At 44.4% G+C, this 23,272-nt stretch overlaps 1 protein-coding gene across 3 annotated transcripts in view; it reads right to left on the bottom strand.

Moving 5' to 3' along the window:
• Positions 1-23,272, bottom strand: part of lama3 (laminin, alpha 3) — a 456,248-nt gene that overhangs the window by 297,032 nt on the left and 135,944 nt on the right. For all 3 annotated transcript variants that reach the window (XM_068031084.1, XM_068031086.1, XM_068031085.1), the window contains exon 7: positions 5,105-5,220. In XM_068031084.1, coding sequence (XP_067887185.1) covers positions 5,105-5,220 — 116 coding nt within the window. The remainder of the gene's footprint in view (positions 1-5,104; positions 5,221-23,272) is intronic.

Here is a 23,272-nt window from a genome sequence, read left to right as displayed (position 1 = left end):
CATTTGCCATCAACCACTACCCTCTGTCTTCTTTCAGCTAGCCAATTTCTGATCCAAAGCTCTAAATCACCTTCAACCCCATACTTCCGTATTTTCTGCAATAGCCTACCGTGGGGAACCTTATCAAACGCCTTACTGAAATCCATATACACCACATCCACTGCTTTACCCTCATCCACCTGTTTGGTCACCTTCTCGAAAAACTCAATAAGGTTTGTGAGGCACGACCTACCCTTCACAAAACCGTGCTGACTATCGCTAATGAACTTAATCTTTTCAAGATGATTATAAATCCTGTCTCTTATAACCTTTTCCAACATTTTACCCACAACCGAAGTAAGGCTCACAGGTCTATAATTACCAGGGCTGTCTCTACTCCCCTTCTTGAACAAGGGGACAACATTTGCTATCCTCCAGTCTTCCGGCACTATTCCTGTCGACAATGACGACATAAAGATCAAGGACAAAGGCTCTGCAATCTCCTCCCTGGCTTCCCAGAGAATCCTAGGATAAATCCCATCTGGCCCAGGGGACTTATCTATTTTCACACTTTCCAAAATTGCTAACACCTCCTCCTTGTGAACCTCAATCCCATCTAGCCTAGTAGTCTGAATCTCAGTATTCTCCTCGACAACATTTTCTTTCTCTACTGTAAAAACTGACGAAAAATATTCATTTAACGCTTCCCCTATCTCCTCTGATTCCACACACAACTTCCCACTACTATCCTTGATTGGCCCTAATCTAACTCTGGTCATTCTTTTATTCCTGATATACCTATAGAAAGCCTTAGGGTTTTCCTTGATCCTATCCGCCAATGACTTCTCGTGTCCTCTCCTTGCTCTTCTTAGCTCTCCCTTTAGATCCTTCCTGGCTAGCTTGTAACTCTCAAGCGCCCTAACTGAGCCTTCACGTCTCATCCTAACATAAGCCTTCTTCTTCCTTTTGACAAGCGCTTCAACTTCTTTAGTAAACCACGGCTCCCTCGCTCGACAACTTCCTCCCTGCCTCACAGGTACATACTTATCAAGGACACGCAGTAGCTGCTCCTTGAATAAGCTCCACATTTCAATTGTGCCCATCCCCTACAGTTTCCTTCCCCATCCTACGCATCCTAAATCTTGCCTAATCGCATCATAATTTCCTTTCCCCCAGCTATAATTCTTGCCCTGCGGTATATACCTGTCCCTGCCCATCGCTAAGGTAAACCTAACCGAATTGTGATCACTATCACCAAAGTGCTCACCGACATCTAAATCTAACACCTGGCCGGGTTCATTACCCAGTACCAAATCCAATGTGGCATCATGTTCGCCCTTCAACTCTGTGCTCCCTGACCTATATTGGCTGATGGTCAGGCAATGTCCCAAGTTTAAAATTCTCATGCTTGTTTTCAAATCCCTGCAATGTCTCAGCCCTTCCCTCTGTCTGTAACTCATCCAGCCCTAAACCCTCCGAGATCGCTGCTCTCCTCCAATTCTGGCCTCTTGTGCATCCCCAATTTTAATCACTCTACCACTGGCAGCTATCAGTTGCCTGGGCCCTAAGATCTGGAATTCCCTCCCTAAACCTCTCTATTTCTCCTCCGAAATACCTACCTCTTAGAATAAGATACTGGCTACCTGTCCTCTTATCTCCTTATGTGGCTTGCTGTCAAATCTTGTCTGATAAGACTCCTGTTGTAACGTTTTACAACATTAAAGACACTATGTAAATGTTAAATTGTGGAAAAGGTTTTTTATGTTTAGAAGTGGCGAAATCCTGCTGCTTATAACTTGCATTAAATTAACTGGACTACAATCACTAGGAAAAGATGGGCTGTTTATCTCTTCTCTATTCTCATGCTTTCTTTGTGGGAAACATCAATGTTGTTAGGGATGTTACAAATAATGTCAACATCAAATTGTTAGCCTGTGTTGTTTGCAGTTCACAGGTTCATCATCTGTTTTTCACTTGGTCAAGGCAAGTCTATCCTAAGAATTATAGGAATGGGACGCAACAAAAGAAACAGCAGATAAAGGAGGAAACTTTGCACTTTACGAGCTGTTGGCAGACACCCAGCTTTCTCTATGCCAGGAAGTAACTGCAAACATCATTGTTCAATCTGACTGCACAAACAAAGAATTCTATGTGGGGACTAGATTCTCTGCAAACACTGAGCACAGTGCTTAACCGTGATTAGCAATCGTAGCCCAACAGCAACACTTAAAAAAAAAACAACCAGGTTTGAGACAATACTGTTGAAAGTGTTCATGATATCGATTGGCCCTTCAGTAATGTACGTCCTCTTGCCTGACCAAGCAAACCTGGATGGAGATAACTGAAGAGGTTAGCAACCATGGGATCACCCCCCGGACATGGGTGCTGTGCTACAAGAGGATCAGCAATCTCCTTTATTCTGTCAAGGTGACTGTTCTATAACTCTCTCCGTTTTAGGGACTGCAAGTGGCTATGCAGGAGGAAGCAGGACATGGGGAGGGAGGCAGTACAACTGCCCTGGCAGAGGTTGTTGGGCATCACCTCATCCTGACAGATGCATCTTGGTCACAGGCCACCTTCTGTCACAGCTCACCCCTATTAACTCCCCTGAGAGCAGATGGAAGCATGAGCTACATGTGATACCCAAATAGGGGACGAGGGGCTGCCACTAACAGAATTGACATGTTGATCTCTCTGCGAAGTATGACCAGCTCCCTCTTTCCACTTGCAGAACAAGAGGGCCCATAACAGGAGGGAGACATCCCGAACTGGCGAAGGTATCATTGATCTTCGGCCTTGCTCCACAGCAGAACAGGAGGCATTAGAAATAGTGGGGACCCGGGTCGGCTGCTCCATATCTGATAGAGAGACTGGAGTCTCTGCACAAGAGAGTGAGGACTTCCATTGGCATCAGAAGTGAACTGCGAGACCCACATCATGCAAGGTAGGCATGACAAGATCTGAACAGACTAACCAACACATGTTTGTGTTCTCTCATGCAGGTTGGAGTCCACAGGAGACTTAAGCAGAAGGGGGACAGTCGACAACCTCTGAGGAGGAACCGTAGTCAGAGGAAGCACTGTCCCATGACTCTCCTTCACCCTCCACCAGCACAAATACTTTCACCTTGGTGGGTTTCCGCTTGGCTCTAGAATCAGGGTTTCAAGCTGGTGAGATCACTGCACACGCGCCTTTGTAACTGGCTGAGGCTGAGACAGCCGAGGCCTCGGATTCAGAGGACTGTGGATGGCCAGGCCCATGGCCTAGACTGACGACGAGCCTCTGGAGTCAACAACACAGGGCATGCTGGAGTTGCAGACAGAGATAAGGCAACATCTAGTGGAGATGCCAGAGGCCATGCACAGCCATGATGGAGAAGTCTATCCATATCATGAGTGCTGCCATGTCTCAGGCATGTGAATGTATGGCTTCCTCCATCGAGCGGTTGGCAATCCTCATGGAGAGCCAGATCCCACAAAAGTGCGCAGCCTGCACACCATCTCCTTGGCTATGAGCTTGATGCAGCAGTGGCAAGGTGACAGAAGAATGATGCGCCTGGAGTCTTCTCCAACTCCTCGTCCTTCTCTGGTGAGCAGGGAGGTTCAGGTGCACCGAGTGTGGACACTGGCTTCTCAGCCCCTCCGCCAGTGAGCTCAGCTCCAATAGCTGCAACGCCTGAAGAGAGGCCTGCACCTGTGCAGGACACCTTCAGGCAGCTCGGGCCGTCCAGGCCTCAGGCAGCCAGAGGACACCTTCCAAAGTCATCACAGGCCAAAGGGCCGCTTGATCAGCAGCCTGCCTCCAGCCCAGTTTCTTGCCTCCTTGGCCTGTCACTCAATCTGCCTGGTTCTGGCACAAGGGCTTCAATATCCTGTGCTGCTTGCTCCTCTCCCTCCTCTGCATCTTCGTCATCAGTGGAGGAGTGTCATTCAATCTTGTCCTCATCATGCAAGGCCTCCCCAGTCTGTAGTGCTAGATTGTGCAGAGCACAGCAGACCACAACGATACGCGAGACCCTCGCTGGGGCATACTGCAAGACTCCACCAGATCGATCGAGGAAATGGAATCTCATTTTCAGCAGCCCAATGGCCTGCTCAATGGTTGCTTGGGTGGAGCTGTGGCAAGTGTTGTACCTCTCCTCCACTGCATTGCGATGGATCTTCACAGGCCTGAGTAGCCAAGTCTGCAATGGGTAGCCTTTATCCCCGAGAATCCATCCCTGAAGGGACCTGAAAAACTGTGGCACCTGGGACTGTCAAAGTATGTACCTGAAAAGATCTGCTCCAGAAAAGATCCCAGTGATCCATCTACGTGTACTCGGATGCCAGACTGCATGCCATTTTGGGACACAACATATCTCATCCGTTTTCTTCAAGAATTAACAAGTATTTGGCCAAAAATGTTTTTTGTTTTTTCTTGTATCAGAGCTCTGCAGAGAAAATCTCTTCATTTTTCGGTTAACTGGTGTGTGAGTGTGTGCGTGAGAGGGGCTAAGGTAAAAAGGGGACTTTCATATTTCAATCTGTGTGTCAATGCTTTGCTTTGTTACTGGATAAGTCTTGTTTTGTACTAAACTGATAATTTTGTTGTTTATTAAAGAAGCCTGGTTGCTGTATTTTGTCCAGGGATAAAGAGTATATGATTGACTGCATCAGTAACTGGGTAAACATTTAAATATATGTTGTGGCCTGTGGAGAAGTGGAACTAGAAAAGACTGCAGTCCTCCCACCTTGGTTGTAACAACCAAGAAGGACGAGGGCAGCAGATGCATGGGAACACCACCACCTGCAAGTTCCCCTCCAAGCCACACATCATCCTGACTTGGAAATATGTCACCATTACATCGCTGTCGCCGGGTCAAAATCCTGGAACTCCCTTCCTAACAGCACTGTGGGAGCACCTTCCCCATACAGACTGCAGCGGTTCAAAAAGGCAGCTCATGACCTCTTTCTCAAGGGCAATTAGAGATGGGTATTAAATGCTGGCCTTGCCAGTGACATTCACATCCCATAAATGAATTTTAAAAAATCAGGCAGGTTGCTATGTGTCTGTAAATAAAAGCTGCTCCCTGAGGGCAATAATGTCTCTAAACTAGTGCTTCGATAAATGAAATATTAATACTCACCTTCACATTCATTGGCGGATGAAGTAGTAGCTGGTTGCCATTGTTTCTGACTGTATCCAGGACAACACCAGTCACATGATATTCCACAGGTGTTATGCTGACAACCACACTGCAATCTGAACATCACAACCCTTGTCAGTAACATGCAATCAGAGGCAACTGGTGTCAATGTTTTGAATTGCAGCCAACAAATTACAACAAATAATATTTTACACAGAAACTAGAAATAGACATATTTTACAGATTCACAACTATAAAGGTAATGGTTTAAGGTAATTGGCAATAGAAACAGAGCGGAGATGATGAGAATTTGTTTTATGCAGTAAGTTGTGATCTGGAATGACCTGTCTGAATGGGCGGTGGATGGAGATTCAATAGTAACGGTCAAAAGGGAAATACTTGAAAACAAAAAATATGAAGCACTATGGGGAAAGAGCAGGGGGAGTGAGAACAGCTCTTTCAAAGAGTCAGCACAGGAATAATGGGCCAAACAGTCTCATATGAACATACGAATTACGAGCAGAAGTTCCTGGAGCTTGCTCCGCCATTCAATAAGATCATGATATGTTTGTATCTCGAATTCCACATTCCCATCTACCCCTGATAACCTTTGATTCTTGCCTAACAAGAATCTATCTACCTCCGCCTTAAAAATATTCAATGACCCCGCCTCCACCACCCTCTGATTCAGAGAATTCCAAAGTCGCACAACCCTCAGAGAAAAAATTCACCTCATTTCTGTCCAAAAAGGGCGACTTCTAATTTTAAAACAGTGCCTCCTAGTTTTGGACTCACCCACAAGAGGAAACATCCTCTCCACATCTGCCTTGTCAAGACCGTTCAGGATCTTATATACTTCAATCAAGTCTCCACTCACTCTTCTAAACTCCAGTGAAAATAAGCCCAGTCCGTCCAACTTTTCCTCAGAAGGCAACCCGCTCATTGCAGGTATCAATCTAATAAACCTCCTCTGAACCGTCTCCAATGCATTTACATCCTTCCTTAAATAAGGAGACCAAAACTGCACACAGTATTCGAGATGTGGTCTCACCAATGCCCTGTATAACTGAAGCATAACATCCTTACTTTTATTTTCAATTCCTCTCATAATAAAGGATAGCATTCCATTAGCCTTCTTTATTACTTGCTGTACCTGCAAACTAACTGTTTGTGACTCTTGCACTAGAACATCTAGCTTCCTCTGCACCTCAGATTTCTGCAATCGTTCTCCATTTAAGTAATACTCTGCTTTTTGTATTCTTCCTGCCAAAGTGAACAACTTCACATTTTCCCAATTCTACTCCATCTCCAGATTTTTGCCCACTCACTCAACTTATCTATATCGGTCCTCCCTATGTCCTATTCACAACATACTTTCCTACCTATCTGTGCTGTATGAGTCGATGAACACTGTAAGAAAATGATTCAGCATTAATCTGATTCTTTGATGCGCGTATTTTAGATAGTAGAGAAAGGTATTCTTTCTCGCACCAGCTTCTGTTCACCCACCAGCAATGCCTCAAATTTCAAATCCTCGTCCCTAGCTCTGTAATCTTCTCCAGCCCCACAACCCTCAGATATCTGCACTGATCTAATTCTGGCCTCTTGAGCATCCCCAATTTTAATCACTCCACTATTGGTGCCTGCGCCCTGGGTTGCTTCAGACCTAATGTTAATTGCGTTTAATCATATGCAGGTGGAGGGTGTTAATTAAGGTCTTTCTTGAGTATATATATGTAAAGAAACACCTAATGAAACTGGGTAAAGGTTGAATAAGGAGCTGCATGTTTGTAGTCTTTTTACTTTGTAAAATAAATGCAAGACTGATAAAGACTGGCTCCATCATAATCCTAAAACAACAAGCTTTGTGCAGTATAACATGGTAGTAGAGGATGGTGCCTAAAGGTGAAGGTTGGAAACTAAGACATTTTTTCCAAGTAGAAAACCAAAATCCCAGTGGCTTTTCTCGAAAATGGTAAAATGCAAGTGTAAATTGTCAGGGTATGATTAGCCTCTGATGTTCTCTGAGTCTGAACCATAAGACCAGTGGAAGAATGAAGTGAAAATGTGGACATGGGTTATGTCCCTACCAAGGAAAAAACAAAGTATAGCCTTGGCGGTGTCACTTCCTACCAAAGTAAAATCAGAAGTAATGTGTTTTGTAAACTGGATGCTCATCAGTTGAATACTGATGAAGGTTTGGATGTTCTGTTAGAATTGATTGGTAGAAGGATTAGAGGGGACATGAGGATGATGGGTGTCTGGAATTGCCTGCCAGGAATGGTGGTGGAGGCAGAAACCCTCAATTCTTTTAAAAGGTACTTGGACACGCACCTGAAGTGCTGTAACCTGCAAGGCTATGGACCAAATGCAGGAAGGGGGGATTAGATTGGGCGGCTAGTTTCTTTGGCTGACACGGACACAACGGGCTGAATGGCCTCCTTCTGTGCCGTAAGTTTTCTATGGTTCTAATTCTTGGATAAGATTTACAAGAAAGATGATCTATTAAATGCTATGATGCATGATCAGACTTTGATAGATTTCAGAAAATAGCGGATGGTCCATTTTGGCTTCCTCTTGAAGTCGCCAGCATCACAGATGCCAGTCTTCAGCCAATTAGATTCACTCCACGTGATATCAAGAAACGATTAAAGGCACTGGATACTGCAAAGGCTATGGGCCGTGACAACATTCCGGCAACAGTACTGAAGACCTGTGCTCCAGAACTTGCCGCAACCCTAGCCAAGCAGTTCCAGACAGCTACAACACTGGTATCTACCTGGCAAGGTGGAAAATTGCCCAGATATGTCCTGTACACAAAAAACAGGACAAATCCAACCAGGCCAATTACCGCCCCATCAGTCTACTCTCAATCATCAGTAAAGTTATGGCAGGTGTTGTCGACGGTGCTATCAAGCGGCATTTGTTAGCAACAACCTGCTCACTGACACTCGGTCTGGGTTTCACTAGGGCCACTCAGCTCCTGACCTCATTACAGCCTTGGTTCAAACATGGACAAAAGAGCTGAACTCAAGAGGTGAGGTGAGAGTGACTGCCCTTGACATCAAGATAGCATTTGACCGAGTATGGCATCAAAGAGCCCCAGCAAAACTGAAGTCAATGGGAATCAGGGGGAAAACTCTTCGCTGGAAGGAGTCCTACCTTACACGAAGGAAGATGGCTATGGTTGTTGGAGGTCAATCATCTGAGCTCCAGGACATCACTGCAGGAGTTCCTCAGGGTAGTGTCCTAGGCCCAACTATCGTCAGCTGTTTCATTGATGACCTTCCTTCAATTATAAGGTCAGAAGTGAGGCAGATCGCTGATGATTGCACAATGTTCAGCACCATTCACGATTCCTCAGATACTGAAGCAGTCCGTGTAGAAATGCAGCAAGATTCAGTGGCAAGTAACATTCACGCCACACAAGTGCCAGGCAATGGCCATCTCCAACAAAAGAGAATCTAACCATCTCCCCTTGACATTCAATGGCATTACCATCACTGAATCCCCAACTATCAACATCCTGGGGGTTACCATTGACCAGAAACTGAACTGGAATAGCCATACAAATACCGTGCTTACAAGGGCAGGTGAGAGGCTGGGAATATAATGAATGGCAGAGAATGACTAAAAGGTTAATCAGGAGAAAGAAATTAAAGTATGAGAGGAAGCTAGCTGGAAATGTAAAAACAGATAGCAAGTGTTTCTACAGGTATTTAAAAAAGAAAAGAGTAGGTAAAGTGAGTGTTGGTCGACTAGAGAGTGAGAATGGGGAGTTAATAGTAGATAATAATATGACGGATGAACTAAACAATTATTTTGTTTCTGTCTTCACCATAGAGGATACAAAAAACATTTCAGTAATAGCTGTAAATCAGGAGGTGGAAGGAAGAGAGGAACTTGGTGAAATTACAATCACCAGGGAAGTGATACAGACGAAACTGATGGAGCTGCGGGCTGACAGGTCCCCGGGTCCTGATTGGCTTCATCCTAGGGTCCTAAAAGAGGTGGCTAATGAGGCAGTAGATGCATTGGTGTTAACTTTTCAAAATTCGCTAGATTCTGAAAAGGTTCCATCAGACTGGAGAGTAGCAAATATAACCCTTCTATTCAAGAAGCGAGGGAGGCAGAAAACAGGTAACTATAGGCCAGTTAGCTTGATGTCTGTCGTGGGGAAGGTGTTAGAATCGATCAGTAGGGAGCCTATAGCTGGGCACTTCGAAAAACTCAAGGTAGTTGGGAATAGTCAGCATGGGTTTGTGAAAGAGAAATTGTGTTTCACCAATTTAATGGAGTTCTTTGAAGGAGTAACATGCGCTGTAGATAATGGGGAGCCCATTGACGGACTGTACTTGGATTTCCAGAAGGCATTTGACAAGGTGCCATATAAAAGGTTATTGCACAAAGTAGGAGCTCAAGGTGTTGGGGGTAACATATTAGCATGGATAGATGATTGGCTGGCTGGCAGAAAACAGAGAGTATGCAAACAAAGAACAAAGAACAAAGAAGAACAAAGAAAATTACAGCACAGGCCAGGCCCTTCGGCCCTCCAAGCCTGCGTCGATCCAGATCCTCTATCTAAACCTGTCGCCTATTTTCTAAGGGTCCGTATCTCTTTGCTTCCTGCCCATTCATGTATCTGTCCAGATACATCTTAAAAGACGCTATCGTGCCCGCATCTACCACCTCCGCTGGCAACGCGTTCCAGGCACCCACCACCCTCTGCGTAAAGAACTTTCCACGCATATCCCCCCCTAAACTTTTCCCCTCTCACTTTGAACTCGTGACCCCTTGTAATTGAATCCCCCACTCTGGGAAAAAGCTTCTTGCTATCCACCCTATCTATACCTCTCATGATTTAGTACATCTCAATCAGGTCCCCCCTCAACCTCTGTCTTTCCAATGAAAATAATCCTAATCTACTCAACCTCTCTTCATAGCTTGCGCCCTCCATACCAGGCAACATCCTGGTGAACCTCCTCTGCACCCTCTCCAAAGCATCCACATCCATGCATAAATGGGTCCTTTTCTGATTGGCAGAATGTGATGAGTGGAGTTCCGTAGGGCTCTATGCTGGCACCTCAATGTTTTACAATTTATGTCAATGACTTAGCTGAGGGGAGCGATGGCATGATAGCTAAATTTGCAAATGACACAAAGATAGGTAGGAAAGTATGTTGTGAAGAGGACATAAGGAGCTTGCAGACTGATATAGATAGGTTGGGTGACTGGGCAAAAATCTGGCAGATGGAGTATAATGTGGGAAAATGCGAAATTGTTCACTTTGGCAAGAAGAATAAAAAAGCAGAGTTATACTTAAATGGAGAACGATTGCAGAATTCTGAGGTGCAGAGGGATCTAGATGTTCCAGTGCATGAGTCACAAAAAGTTAGTATGCAGGTACAGCAAGTAATAAAGAAGGCTAATGGAATGTTATCCTTTAATATAAGAGGAACTGAAAATAAAAGTAAGGATGTTATGTTTCAGTTATGCAGGGCATTGGTAAGACCACATCTCAAACGCTGGGTACAGTTTTGGTCTCCTTATTTAAGGAAGGATGTGAATGTGTTGGATGCAGTTCAGAGGAGGTTTACTAGATTGATACCTGGAATGAGCGGGTTGTCTTATGAGGAAAGGTTGGACAGACTGAGCTGGTTTTTACTGACATTTAGAAGAGTGAGGGGAGATTTGATTGAAGTTTATAAGATCCTGAACGGTCTTGAATAGGTGGATATGGAAAGGATGTTTCATCTTGTGGGTGAGTCAAGAACTATTGGGCACTGTTTTAAAATTAAGGGTCACCCTTTTAGGACAGAGATGAGGAGAAATTTTTTCTCTCAGAGGGTTGTGCGATTTTGCAACTCTCTGCCTCAGAAGGTGGTGGAGGCGGGGTCACTGAATATTTTTAAGGCAGAGGTATATAGTTGATTTCTATCAATGCCCCTCATAATTTTGTATACCTCAATCAGGTCCCCCCTCAGCCTTCTCTGCTCTAAGGAAAACACCCCTAGCCTATCCAGTCTCTCTTCATAGCTGAAATGCTCCAGCCCAGGCAACATCCTGGTGAATCTCCTCTGCATCCTCTCCAGTGCAACTGCATCCTTCCTATAGTGCAGCGACCAGAACTGTACACAGTACACTAGATGTGACCTAATTAGCATTTTATACAGCTCCATCATAACCTCCCTGCTCTTATATTCTATGCCTCGGCTAATAAAGGCAAGTATCCCATATGCCTTCCTAAATACCTTATCTACATGTGCTTCTGCCTTTAGTGATCTATGGACAAGTACACCAAGGTCCCTCTGACCCTCTGTACTTCCTAGGGTCCGACCCTTGCCTTGTTAGTCCTCCCAAAATGCATCACCTCACACTTCTCAGGATTAAATTCCATTTGCCACTGGTCCGCCCATCTTACCAGCCCATCTATTTCGTCCTGTAATCTAAGGCTTTCCTCCTCACTATTTACGACACCACCAATTTTCATGTCGTCTGCGAACTTACTGATCATACCTCCTATATTCACGTCTAAATTATGAGGACAGATAAGTCCCCGCGGCCAGATGGGATATACCAAAGGATATTACGGGAAGCGAGGGAAGAGATCGCTGCGTCTTTGGCGATGATCTTTGTGTCCTCACTGTCCACTGGAGTAGTACCGGATGATTGGAGGGTGGCAAATGTTGTTCCCTTGTTCAAGAAAGGGAATAGGGATAACCCTGGGAATTGTAGACCAGTCAGTCTTACGTCGGTAGTGGGCAAATTATTGGAGATGATTCTGAGAGACAGGATTTATGATTATTTGGAAAAGCATGGTTTGATTAGAGATAGTCAGCATGGCTTTGTGAGGGGCAGGTCATGCCTCACAAGCCTTATTGAATTCTTTGAAGATGTGACAAAACACATTGATGAAGAAAGAGCTGTGGATGTGGTGTATATGGATTTTAGCAAGGCGTTTGATAAGGTTTCCCATGGTAGGCTCATTCAGAAGGTGAGGAGGCATGGGATACAGGGGAAGTTGGCTGTCTGGATACAAAATTGGCTGGCCCATAGAAGATAGAGGGTGGTAGAAGATGGAAAGTATTCAGCATGGAGCTCGGTGACCAGTGGTGTTCCGCAGGGATCTGTTCTGGGACCTCTGCTCTTTGTGATTTTTATAAATGACTTGGATAAGGAAGTGGAAGGCTGGGTTAGCAAGTTTGCCGATGACACGAAGGTTGCTGGAGTCGTGGATAGTGTGGAAGGCTGTTGTAGGTTGCAACGGGACATTGACAGGATGCAGAGCTGGGCTGAGAAGTGGCAGATGGAGTTCAACCTGGAAAAGTGTGAAGTGATTCATTTTGGAAGGTCGAATTTGAATGCAGAATACAGGCTTAAAGACAGGATTCTTGGTAGTGTGGAGGAACAGAGAGATCTTGGGGTCCATGTCCATAGATCGCTCAAAGTTGCCACCCAAGTTGATAGGGTTGTTAAGAAGGCGTATGGTGTGTTGGCTTTCATTAACAGGGGGATTGAGTTTAAGAGCCGCGAGGTTATGCTGCAGCTCTATAAGGCCCTGGTTCGACCACACTTGGAATATTGTGTTCAGTTCTGGTCGCCTCATTATAGGAAGGATGTGGAAGCTTTAGAGAGGGTGCAGAGGAGATTTACCAGGATGCTGCCTGGACTGGAGGGCATGTCTTATGAAGAAAGATTGAGGGAGCTAGGGTTTTTCTCATTGGAGCGAAGAAGGATGAGAGGTGACTTGATAGAGGGGTACAAGATGATGAGAGGCATAGATAGAGTGGATAGCCAGAGACTTTTTCCCAGGGTGGGAAGGGCTATCACCAGGGGGCATAATTTTAAGGTGATTGGAGGAAGGTTTCGGGGAGATATCAGAGGTAGGTTCTTTACACAGAGAGTGGTGGGTGCGTGGAATGCGCTGCCAGCGGTAGTAGTAGAAGCAGATACATTAGGGACATTTAAGCGACTCTTGGATCGGTACATGGATGATATTAGAATGAAGGGTAGGTAGTTAGTTTGATCTTAGAGTAGGTTAAAGGTTCGGCACAACATCGTGGGCCGAAGGGCCTGTACTGTGCTGTACTGTTCTATGTTCTATGTTCTATCCCTGATTAATCCCTGCCTCTCCAAGTGGAGATTAATCCTGTCCCTCAGAATTTTTTCCAATAGTTTCTCTTCCACTGATGTTAGACTCACCAGCTGGTAATTACCTGTTTTAACTCTGAGAAAGCAGAGTTTCCCCATCCCCCAACTACATTAAAAATGTTTGGCCCATTTACCACCCACCCCGAATACGCTGAAATTGTAGGGTTGACCCTGTTCCCCCCCACTACACTAAAATTGCTCTTATCCCCTCCACTTCCCCACCTCCGTGGTGCCAGCTTTCCCTGGACAGTAAAGTGAAGGCGCGGGAGTGCTAGCTGATGTTAGACTCACCAGCTGGTAATTACCTGGTTTATCCCTGCTACCCTTCTTGAATAATGGTACCACATTCACTGTCCTCCAGTCCTCTGGTACCTCTCCTGTGGCCAGAGAGGATTTGAAAATTTGTGTCAGAGCACCTGCTATCTCCTCCTCCCTTGCCTCACTCACATAACAGCCTGGGATACATCTCATCTAGGCCTGGGGATTTATCCACTTTTAAGCCTGCTAAAACAGCTAATACCTCCTCCCTTTCAATGCTAATTTATTCAACTATATCACAATCTCCCTCCCTGATCTCTGCACCGACATCGGTCTTCTCCATAGTGAACACAGATGAAAAGTAATCATTTAAAACCTCACCTATGTCCTCTGGCTTCACACACAGATTGCCACTTTGGTCCCTAATGGACCTACTCGTTCCCTGGTTATCCTCTTGCCCTTAATATACTTATAAAACGCCTTGGGATTTTCTTTTATCTTGCCCGTCAGTGTTTTTTCAGGTCCCCTCTTCGCTCCTAATTTCTTTTTTAAGTACCCTCCTACACTTTCTATACTCCTCTAGGGCCTCTGCTGTTTTCAGTGCTTTGAATCTGCTATAAGTCTCCTTTTTTTTCCCTTATCCAATCCTCTATACCCCTTGACATCCAGGGTTCCCTGAACTTGTAGGTTCTACCCTTCACCTTTACAGGAACATGTTGGCCCTGAACTCTATTTCCTTTTTTAATGACTCCCACCAGTCTGATGTAGACTTTCCTACAAGTACCTGCTCCCAGTCCACCTTGGTCAGATCCTGTTTTATCATATTGAAATCGGCCTTCCCCCAATTACCCATGAAACTATCATTGATTGTCATAAAAACCCATCTAGTTCATTAATGTCCTTTAGGGAAAGAAATCTGTCGTCCTTACCTGGTCTGGCCTACATGTGACTCCAGATCCACAGCGATGTGATTGAATCTTAACTGCCCTCTGAAATGGCCTAGCAAGTTGTCAAGGGCAATTAGGGATGGATAACAAACGCTGGCCTTGCCAGCAATACCCACATCCCATGAAAGAATAAAAAAAGGACAGTGGTAATATGAGCTATCATGACATGTAGGACAGTGCTAGCATAACCAACGGCCTATTGCCCTGAAAGGTACTCAGATGACGTATATTCCAGAGGGGTCTAGTGAGTGGAGAGATATGATAATTGTGGGATTTGCAGGAAAATCTATTGGCAAGTTTAAATCTTGGTTGAATGTTCAGGATGCTGGCCAGGAAACTAAGTCCATGGACTGACAGAATTGGGTAAAAGAGTGAAGCTGAACAAAAGGAGTTAGACAGTTGGAGAGAGTTTGGTGTCAATTTTCTGAGGTACCAGATAAGGGACAGCCAGCCTTGTCACATTGATGAATTTATACTGAAAAGGTCCTTGCAGATGGGAGGCTAGTTGCAAGAGGTTTGGAACAGCAACTGGGTAATAGATGTTAGAGTGGACTCTCCCACAGCTTGAAAATCGTTTTAGCTCTTTTGGCCACATATTCATAGAAGTGTAGATCAATTCATATAAAAGCCACATTCTGCAGGGTGATAACTTTTCAGAGAGAAGTGTATCTGAAACTGCCTAAAGAGGCAGCAGATGCAGAAGGAAATCTATGGAAATGAATCAAAGGCCTTAATGATGCTTCCAAGGTGTGTTCAACTAAAAGCAGATCCTGCAATTTTTTATTGGTATCGTAAAGGAAAACTTTCAGGCATCTTCATGATGCATGTTGTGATTTATGGGGTGGTACTGCAGAATTTGAGAAATGTGTTATTAATCAGAGTAGAGTAGAATTAAACATTAGGAGTCAGTCTTGCGGGGCTTTTAAATATATTGGTTTAGATATTAAGCAGAGGAGGTCTGAAATAACTTTATATTAACAATTCTATTTAGAGAGTGTTCCTCCCATCCCAGTTAATCATGCTTAGGTCATCACAGAAAGATGACTATCTTTAAAGAAGAGACAGAGCAATTGCGAAGCTTGATTGGTCAATTAAACTGGTTGTATACTCAGACTAGACCTAATGCTAGGTTTGATGTGTTGGGGTTAATACTATGATGAAACACCCAAAAGTTTAGAATATTTTAAGGGCAAATAAAACATTAAAAAATAAATCTGGAGAAATGCATACTTAAGATTCCATCCTTAGGTGACCTAAAGAATATGAAACTAGTCATTTTTAGTGATGCTTTACATGCTAACCTTGCTGATGGGTATTCTAATGCAGCTGGTTTCATAATATGTTTAATGGTTGAAAACAGGAAATGTTGCCCTATAGCTTGGGAAGCTGAGAAAATAAAGAGGGCTGTTAAAAGTACTTTAGCTTGAGGAGCCAATGGATATGGGGTTCTATTTGTCAAATATTTTAGGTGAGATTCTGTACAAAGGGCATACTGAAGATAAGATACTCATTGAATGTTATGTAGATAATTGTTCCATGTGGGATAATGTACGTTCGACAAAAAACGTGAGCGAGAAAAGGTTATGGATTGACCTTGCTGGATTGAAACAAATGCTGGAGAGAAAGGAAATATCCAAAATTGAATTGGTACATGCAAGTCATCAATTATCTGAAATGTGGTGCAAAGAAACTGTTAGGGGTCCTCGAGGAGGGGCATCTCGCAATGTAATGCTTTGTACAGAATATGGAATGTTTGTGCAAGTTAAACTCTAAATTTTATGTAAAGAAAAAGAAGGTAATCTATTAATTGTGTTTAATCATATGGAGGGTGTTAATTAGGGTCTTACTGAGTATATATAAGGAGACACCTAATGAAACTGGGTGAAGGTTTGAATGAGGAGCTGCATGTTTGTAATCGTTTTACTTTGTAAAATAATTGCAAGACTGAGTAAAGATTGGCTCCAGCATAATCCTTCAACAACAAGCTTTTTGGAGTATAATACCTAAACTCTGGAATTCCTTCCCCACACCTCTCCACCTCTCTCTGTCACTTTCCTCCTTTAAGATGTTCCTTAAAACCTAGTAGCTTGACTAAGCTTCTGGTCATCTGACCTAATGGATGGGATTTTCGCTCCGGGGTGGAAAACAGAGGTTGGTACTGTTTCTGGGTGCTGAACCCACCCCTCGGAGAAAACAGTCAGTTATTGTGATTTTCACGGGGATGCCCTCTTAATTTGCCTGGAGACAGACTTGCCATGCAATTAAGGATTGTGGGCAGGCTCTTGGAGTTGGAGGGCCAAATCAGAGGCCTCCTAGCTTGAAAGGAGTTGGAGGCTGTAATAGTAAGTAAGGGAGAGGGCTCTTGAAGACGGAGGCATCCTTTCTCCAACTCTCACATGGGAGGGAGCCCCTCTACGGGGCAGCTGGTGGCTGCTCTTGCCAGGCCTGCCTGGAGTGCTTCCCACAACCCCCCACCCTGGTCTGCTGTCAGGAGGCCAGCTCCAGGCACTAAACTGGTTCCCCTGGGCCCCTCCACAAGGGGGAACCTGGAGGCCAACTGGAAAATCCCACTCCTGCCCCCCATCCTGCCTCTGCAAAAACAGCCCAGAGGTGGGATGGAGCAAGGGAACCAGCACACTGGACATTGGGGCTATTTTGAGCTCCTGCCTGTCCCCTTTCCCAGCCCCAGTGGGGGCTCAAAATTCAGCCTGATATCTCCTTATGTTGCTCAGTGTCATGTCTTGTTTTATATTGCTCCTGTGAAGCACCTTGGGACGTTTTATTACTGTAATGTATTGTATAATATGCTAATGATGTAATGACTTGATGACATAAATAAACACTTCCTTGAACTGGTCATGCTTGGTGTCCATCTTGTCTGTTCGCGCCACCAAAATATACCACAGAAAATGGCGATGAGGATGAGATAAAAGACTGTCAATATATGCAGCAAACAGCAGCAGGGACTGTGAAAAATATTAACCAGCTTCTGATGATCTACTTGATCGGATGGCTAGTTTGTGCGAAGCCTGAGCCTCAAGCTGTTTCCTCGGTTGAATGGGATGCCGCATGGTCCTAGTGTACAACGGATACAAAGGGCTGGATTTTATTTTCCCACCGCTGAAGAAAATGGTGTGCCGCCACACAGCCGCAATATTGAGCGTGGCAACTCATTTAAATATACAGGTGGCCGCCCCCAATCGCATGGTGGGGGTGGCATCGTAGACACTGGAAACGGGGTCAGCTGCCTCTGCACAGGCACTGGTGCCATTTTTAAAGGGCTGCCTGCCCTGCTCTGAGAAAGCAGAGTTTCCCCGTTTCCCCATCCCCCAACTACGTTAAAAATGTTTGGCCCGTTTACCACCACCTCCCCCCACCCACCCCGAATACGCTGAAATTGTAGGGTTGACCCTGTTCCCCCCCACTACACTAAAATTGCGCTTATCCCTCCCACTTTCCCACCTCCGTGGTGCCAGCTTTCCCTGGACAATAAAGTGAAGGCGCGGGAGTTCTAGCTGTCACACTGAGGATCTGGATCCGACAGTAAGATCATGGGGAATTGGATTTAAATGTATGCATAGAGTTAATTTCAATATTTAAAGTTGGGTCTCATTGCCGAGCCATGAGGGGCCGCCACGGAGCCCCGCTGCTGCCAGTAAGATCAGGCCCGGCAATCCTGGCGCAGGCTCTATGCTGGCCGTGGTCGCTGCCACTGCGATCTTTCGGCCCCCTCCCTCCATGGAGCTGGGAGCCGATGTCGGGAGCTCAACAAAATTCAGCCCAAAATGTTCATTCGGTTAAGAGAATATTTTCAACGACCAGCTAGACTAATTTCAGGTATCACTGTTACAGACAGTCTCAGTAAAGTATTTACTGGGTTACCGTGAATTTGCAAACAGAGCAATATGACTGCGCCCACGGGATACATTGGAAGACTAGGGTCATATGAGAGGACTTGAGAACCATTGTGTTTGTACATTGCAAGAATGGACATTTTTTTCAGACATTTTTGAACTCAAAGGTGATAGTGAAGAGGCCAAAACTCACAATAAGGCAATTTCTGAGCACAAGAAAGCAATTTTGCTAACAGAAATTGGCCTGGAAGTGTATGGCATGGTAACAACCCGTTTTGCTTTCAACAAGGCCAAAGATGTGCCAGTCAAAACAATCATCACCAATTTGAAGGAACATTTCAATCCTAAGCCACTACAGATAACCGAAAGCTACAAATTTGGAACCAGAAATCAGAAAAGTAGTGAAACAGTTGCTCAGTGCATTGTCGCACCGAAGAATTTATCGCTACTTTACAATTTTGGCACATTCTTAGACCTTGCATTACAAGACAGATTTGTTTGTGTATTGGTGGATGGAAGAATCCAATCAATGTTACTTAACACACAAAATCTCACATTTGAGCTCGCATAGAAGATTGCTCTTTCTAAAGAGATGGCATCAAAGAATGCTCGGAAATTTCATCCTATGCCAGTGACTGGTACAGCTTCCGTCCACTGTTATATATATACATTTATGACTTCTCTACACTCTCTCTCTCCCCCAAAGTCTCCGACTTTACAGATTCAGTCTCATCAGAGGTTTGACAACTCTCCCCGATCTGGTGGTAATCTGTCTGCGATGATCAGTAGTCGTTGTAGGATGTCTGGGTTGCTGACTTGGTTTATCATTTCTATGTGTTGTAGTATTCCATTCAGTTTGGGTTTGTTCCTCTTCATCTGTATCTTGGATTACTGGCTGTTGCTTTTGCGGAATAGGAATGATATTTTTGCAATTCCTTCATATGTTCTCTTCATTCATTCGTATAACATTTGAGCGCTGATAGTCCTCCTGTTTATGGATTACTGTACCTTCTCGTTCCAGGTCACGCATCCAAACTTTTTGACCATTGTTTAATTTGGATAATCTTCTCACTCGAAATCTCCTATTATAATTCCGGGTTTGTTGCTTTCTGGAGAAGTTTTCTCTTTCTCGAACTTTCTCGTAGTCTTGAGTCTTCAATCCAGGCATTAATTGTTGAGGCAATACTGGAAGCGGCATTGATTGATAAACTTGGAGTGAGATAGGAAGATCTTCATTTTTCATGAGTAAAGATTTTATGGTTCTCACACCTCGTTTTGCCTCGCCATGGACTGTGGATATCTCGGTGAGCTCATAAGATGCTGAAAGCCCATCTTCAAGGCAAACTGAGTAAAACATTTGTTCACGCACTGTGGTCTGTTGTCTGATAATATTTCATTCGGAAACCCATGTGTTGCAAAGATGTCCATAAAGATTCTGTTAACTAACTCGGTGGTCGTACAATGTAATCATCAGACTTCTTTCTACCTGTAAAAGCAGTCGATAACGATACATGGCTTCCCACCAAACATGAATAAATCCATGCCTAGCCTTTGTCAAGGTTGAGTTGGAAATTGGGTAGTCAACAGCAGTTTGCGCTGTTCTGGCCTCTGTATTACGCATGTCTGACAGTTGTTGATCATGGTCTCGATATCCTTAGATATCCCAGGCCACCGTACCGAAGACTGTGTCCTCGCTCTGCACTTGGTTATACCCAAATGGCCTTGGTGTAATTGCTTTGAGATATCGGATCTCATTGAAGCAGGAATAATAATTCTGACGTTGTAAACTAAAAAATTGTCAATTATGATAAAGTATTTACTACACTCATGGAAAGTCTTTATTGTTCTCCCTCTGAGACTTTCTTGTGGCCACCCATATGTACAATATTGTCTAATGCGAATGCACTCTTCATCATTCTTCTGTGCTTGTTGTATTTCTCACAACTTCTGTGTGCTTGCTGGCCAACTTTGCACTGTGTGTTGCGAGTATGGCTCTATCTCACATACGAAATTCACATCTTCCTGTGATGGATGATCTATGGTTGCCCTCGACAAAGCATCGGCTGATGATCAGATGGAATTGTTTACCTTTGTTTGCTTGACTTCGGCTACCTTCTCAAACAACTGCAACTCCAAACATGCATTCCTGCTCAGTAAAAATAATTCTTGATTGTGTAGAAGGTCTCTACCAGCTGTCTTCCTTTATGCTGAAGAGTTGCTTGGAGTTTGCCTTTTACTCGCAGTTGTGTCTCGCTTGGACCATCCAACTATATATCTGTCGGTTGCAGGTAATGGGCTGAATTTTACCGGCCCCCCAACGCGGGGGTTGCAGCAGGGGGGCCCGTAAAATAGCTCAGGGAGAGGCCCGCCATGGGCCTCGACACTGGGAAGTCCTCGCACCATAATGTCGGCAGCAGCAAAGTCTCATGGTGGCCCCCTCGCCGCACATCAATGGGACCGCCATTTAAATATGTTAATAAATTGAAATGAACGAATTAATGAATTACCTGGTCCCACTGTCTGTCCCACTCCGATATTGGAGTCGGTGGCTGGCACTCCCATGCTGTCGGATCTCCGACCAGTGATATAAGACGGAACACTGGTGGGGAGGTAAGTTCCTCAGTGTAGTGGGGGGGTGCAGTGCAGAGTCAAACCATTTTACTTGGTCTTGGGGGTGGTGGGAAGGGGTAAAGATGAAAGTTTGTGACCTTTGGGGGGGGAAGGTCAGGTGCACAAGGTAAGTATTTTGGGGGGAGAGGGCAAAGAATTAATTGTTTGGTCATTGGTGGGGTGGGAGAGGGGCTTGAAACTCTTACTAAATTTTTTTCAATAGAGTGTAAGTCTCTGTTCCTATAAAAATTTAAATTAAATGTAAGGGCTGGAAGCTCTTTAAAAATGGTGCCGGTGCCTGCGCACTGGTGCCAGACGCTGTTGCTGGACACGGAATGCCTGCCCCCTCCCCGTAATCGGGGTTAGGGGATGGGGGGTGGTAAATGAGCCACAGCATTTAAAATCGCGTCGGCTCTATGGAATAAATCCTGTGCGTGTGTGCTGTCATCTTTGATGCTCGCTGCCGAGATCGGCAATTCAGCCCAATGTCTCTTCACCCATGGCTCTTGGTCAGACAATACCGTGATGCTAGCCCCTGCGTCAAGCTTAAAATTCATGAGGTGTTCATTCACGTAGATGTCTGCTGTCCAGAAATCTTAGTCTGGATTACTGATTTATCCCAAGAACTCTCCTGGTTCTTTCTCTTGTGGATATTGCTTTACTTGATTCACTGCTCTTTGTGTGACGGTCTTGTGCTTTGTATCTTTAAGCACAGAAATGTTGCTGTGGCGTATCTTCTCATAGTGTCCAATTTTTCCATACTTAAAACACTCAGCTTCACTTGCTGGGCACTGCTCTCGTCTGTGGGTCTTCTTGGCTCCACAACATTGGCAAAGTTTTCCTATGTCATGCACCTTCTCACCTGTATGTTTTTTCTGTTCCTCAAAATGTTTCCCTGACTTTGGCTTAACCAGCATTGGACTCCTTCTCATCCATGGCTTGTCTTCAGCTGATAGGATGTCCCTGGTCTGTTTGCGAACTTCAGCCTGTCTTATAATTTGAATGACCTTTTCCAGTGTATGGTCTTCCTTGTATTGCAATAGGTCTGACAAGGATTCATCCGCTATGCCGATGACTATCCTGTCTCTGATTAGTTCTGCCTTTAATTCACTGTATTCGCAACCTTCTGCCAATCTATACAGGTCATTCATATAGGAGTCTACAGATTCACCAATCATCTGCACCCGCTTATTAAATTTGGCTCTTTCCAAAGTTTTATTGGCATGGAGATTAAAATATTTATCAAAAGCTTGACGTGCCTCCTCGAATTTATCGGTAACCTCGTTGATCCCTTGTCTGACAATTACATCATCCACAACCACACCTACTGAATATAGAAAGGTGTTCGCTTGTTCCACTTCAGATTTTATATGGAGTTGCGACAGGATTCTAAACCTTAGGAATCTATACCTCCATAATAGCCAGTTTTGAATCTGATAAAGTCCCGCTTGATTCTGGAAACTCTCAGGTATTCCCAATTTTGGATCCAAATTGCTTTCTTTAATACACTCTTTGGGCGGTGGGGGGGGGGGGTTCCCCTTTCTTTAAGAAACTCTGCTTGTTTGTTTTTTTTTAGGCTTGGTTACTTTACTGGAGGTGTCCCAGTTGTTTTTGAGAGTTCCCCACTATTTTAATAGGCTTTTTAAAAGGATTTTCCCCTTTGAGAAATTCACTTTTTGTTTGTTTTTCAGGCTTGTTTGCCTTCATGGAGGCGTCCCCAATGTCTTCAGGGGTTTACTGCACTTTTCAGGAGTTCCTGCGCTTTTCAGGGGTTTCCCGCTCTTCACCCTCGCATTCAGCCCAAGTGAAGGATTGGGTTTTTCCCCGTTTTTTCACTTTTTTGAGCATAATGTCTTTAGAAAATTATTTTAAGCTTTTAAAAGTGCTTTTAAACAGATCCACGACCATCGGTATCATGACTCATCCAATCGCTGGATTCTCCTTGCAGGCCACCACGCTTCAGTGGCGCAGCCTGTATTTCTGTGTTCTGACTCACCACAGCTGCAGAGGTCTTCACAGCCTCTTCTGAAGGTAAGTAGTTTCTTACTGTACTGGGTCAGTATTTATCTTGAAACTTCTGTTGTTCACCAAGTGTTTCTTCCAAAGGTAAGGAGTTCTTCAAGTTCTCCTGGTCACTTTCACTGCTGTTTTACTGCTGCTTTACCACTGCCACCATTTGGGTTTAGTTGTGTTTGTATTAGTGGCATTCTAGAGAAAGTCATAAACTCCAGTAAAAGTTAACTAACAACTCTTTATTATTTACAGTTACTAAATATACTCTCCATAAGCCACCTAAGCTAGCATCTTTCATGCTGCAAAACCTTCTTCTTCTCAAGCCTATCCCATGT

This window comes from Heterodontus francisci, chromosome 5 (assembly GCF_036365525.1).
Source record: "Heterodontus francisci isolate sHetFra1 chromosome 5, sHetFra1.hap1, whole genome shotgun sequence".
In the NCBI taxonomy this organism is placed as follows: domain Eukaryota; kingdom Metazoa; phylum Chordata; class Chondrichthyes; order Heterodontiformes; family Heterodontidae; genus Heterodontus; species Heterodontus francisci.
Note: the sequence above shows the minus strand (reverse complement) of the source record. Positions and strands in the feature narration are given on the sequence as shown.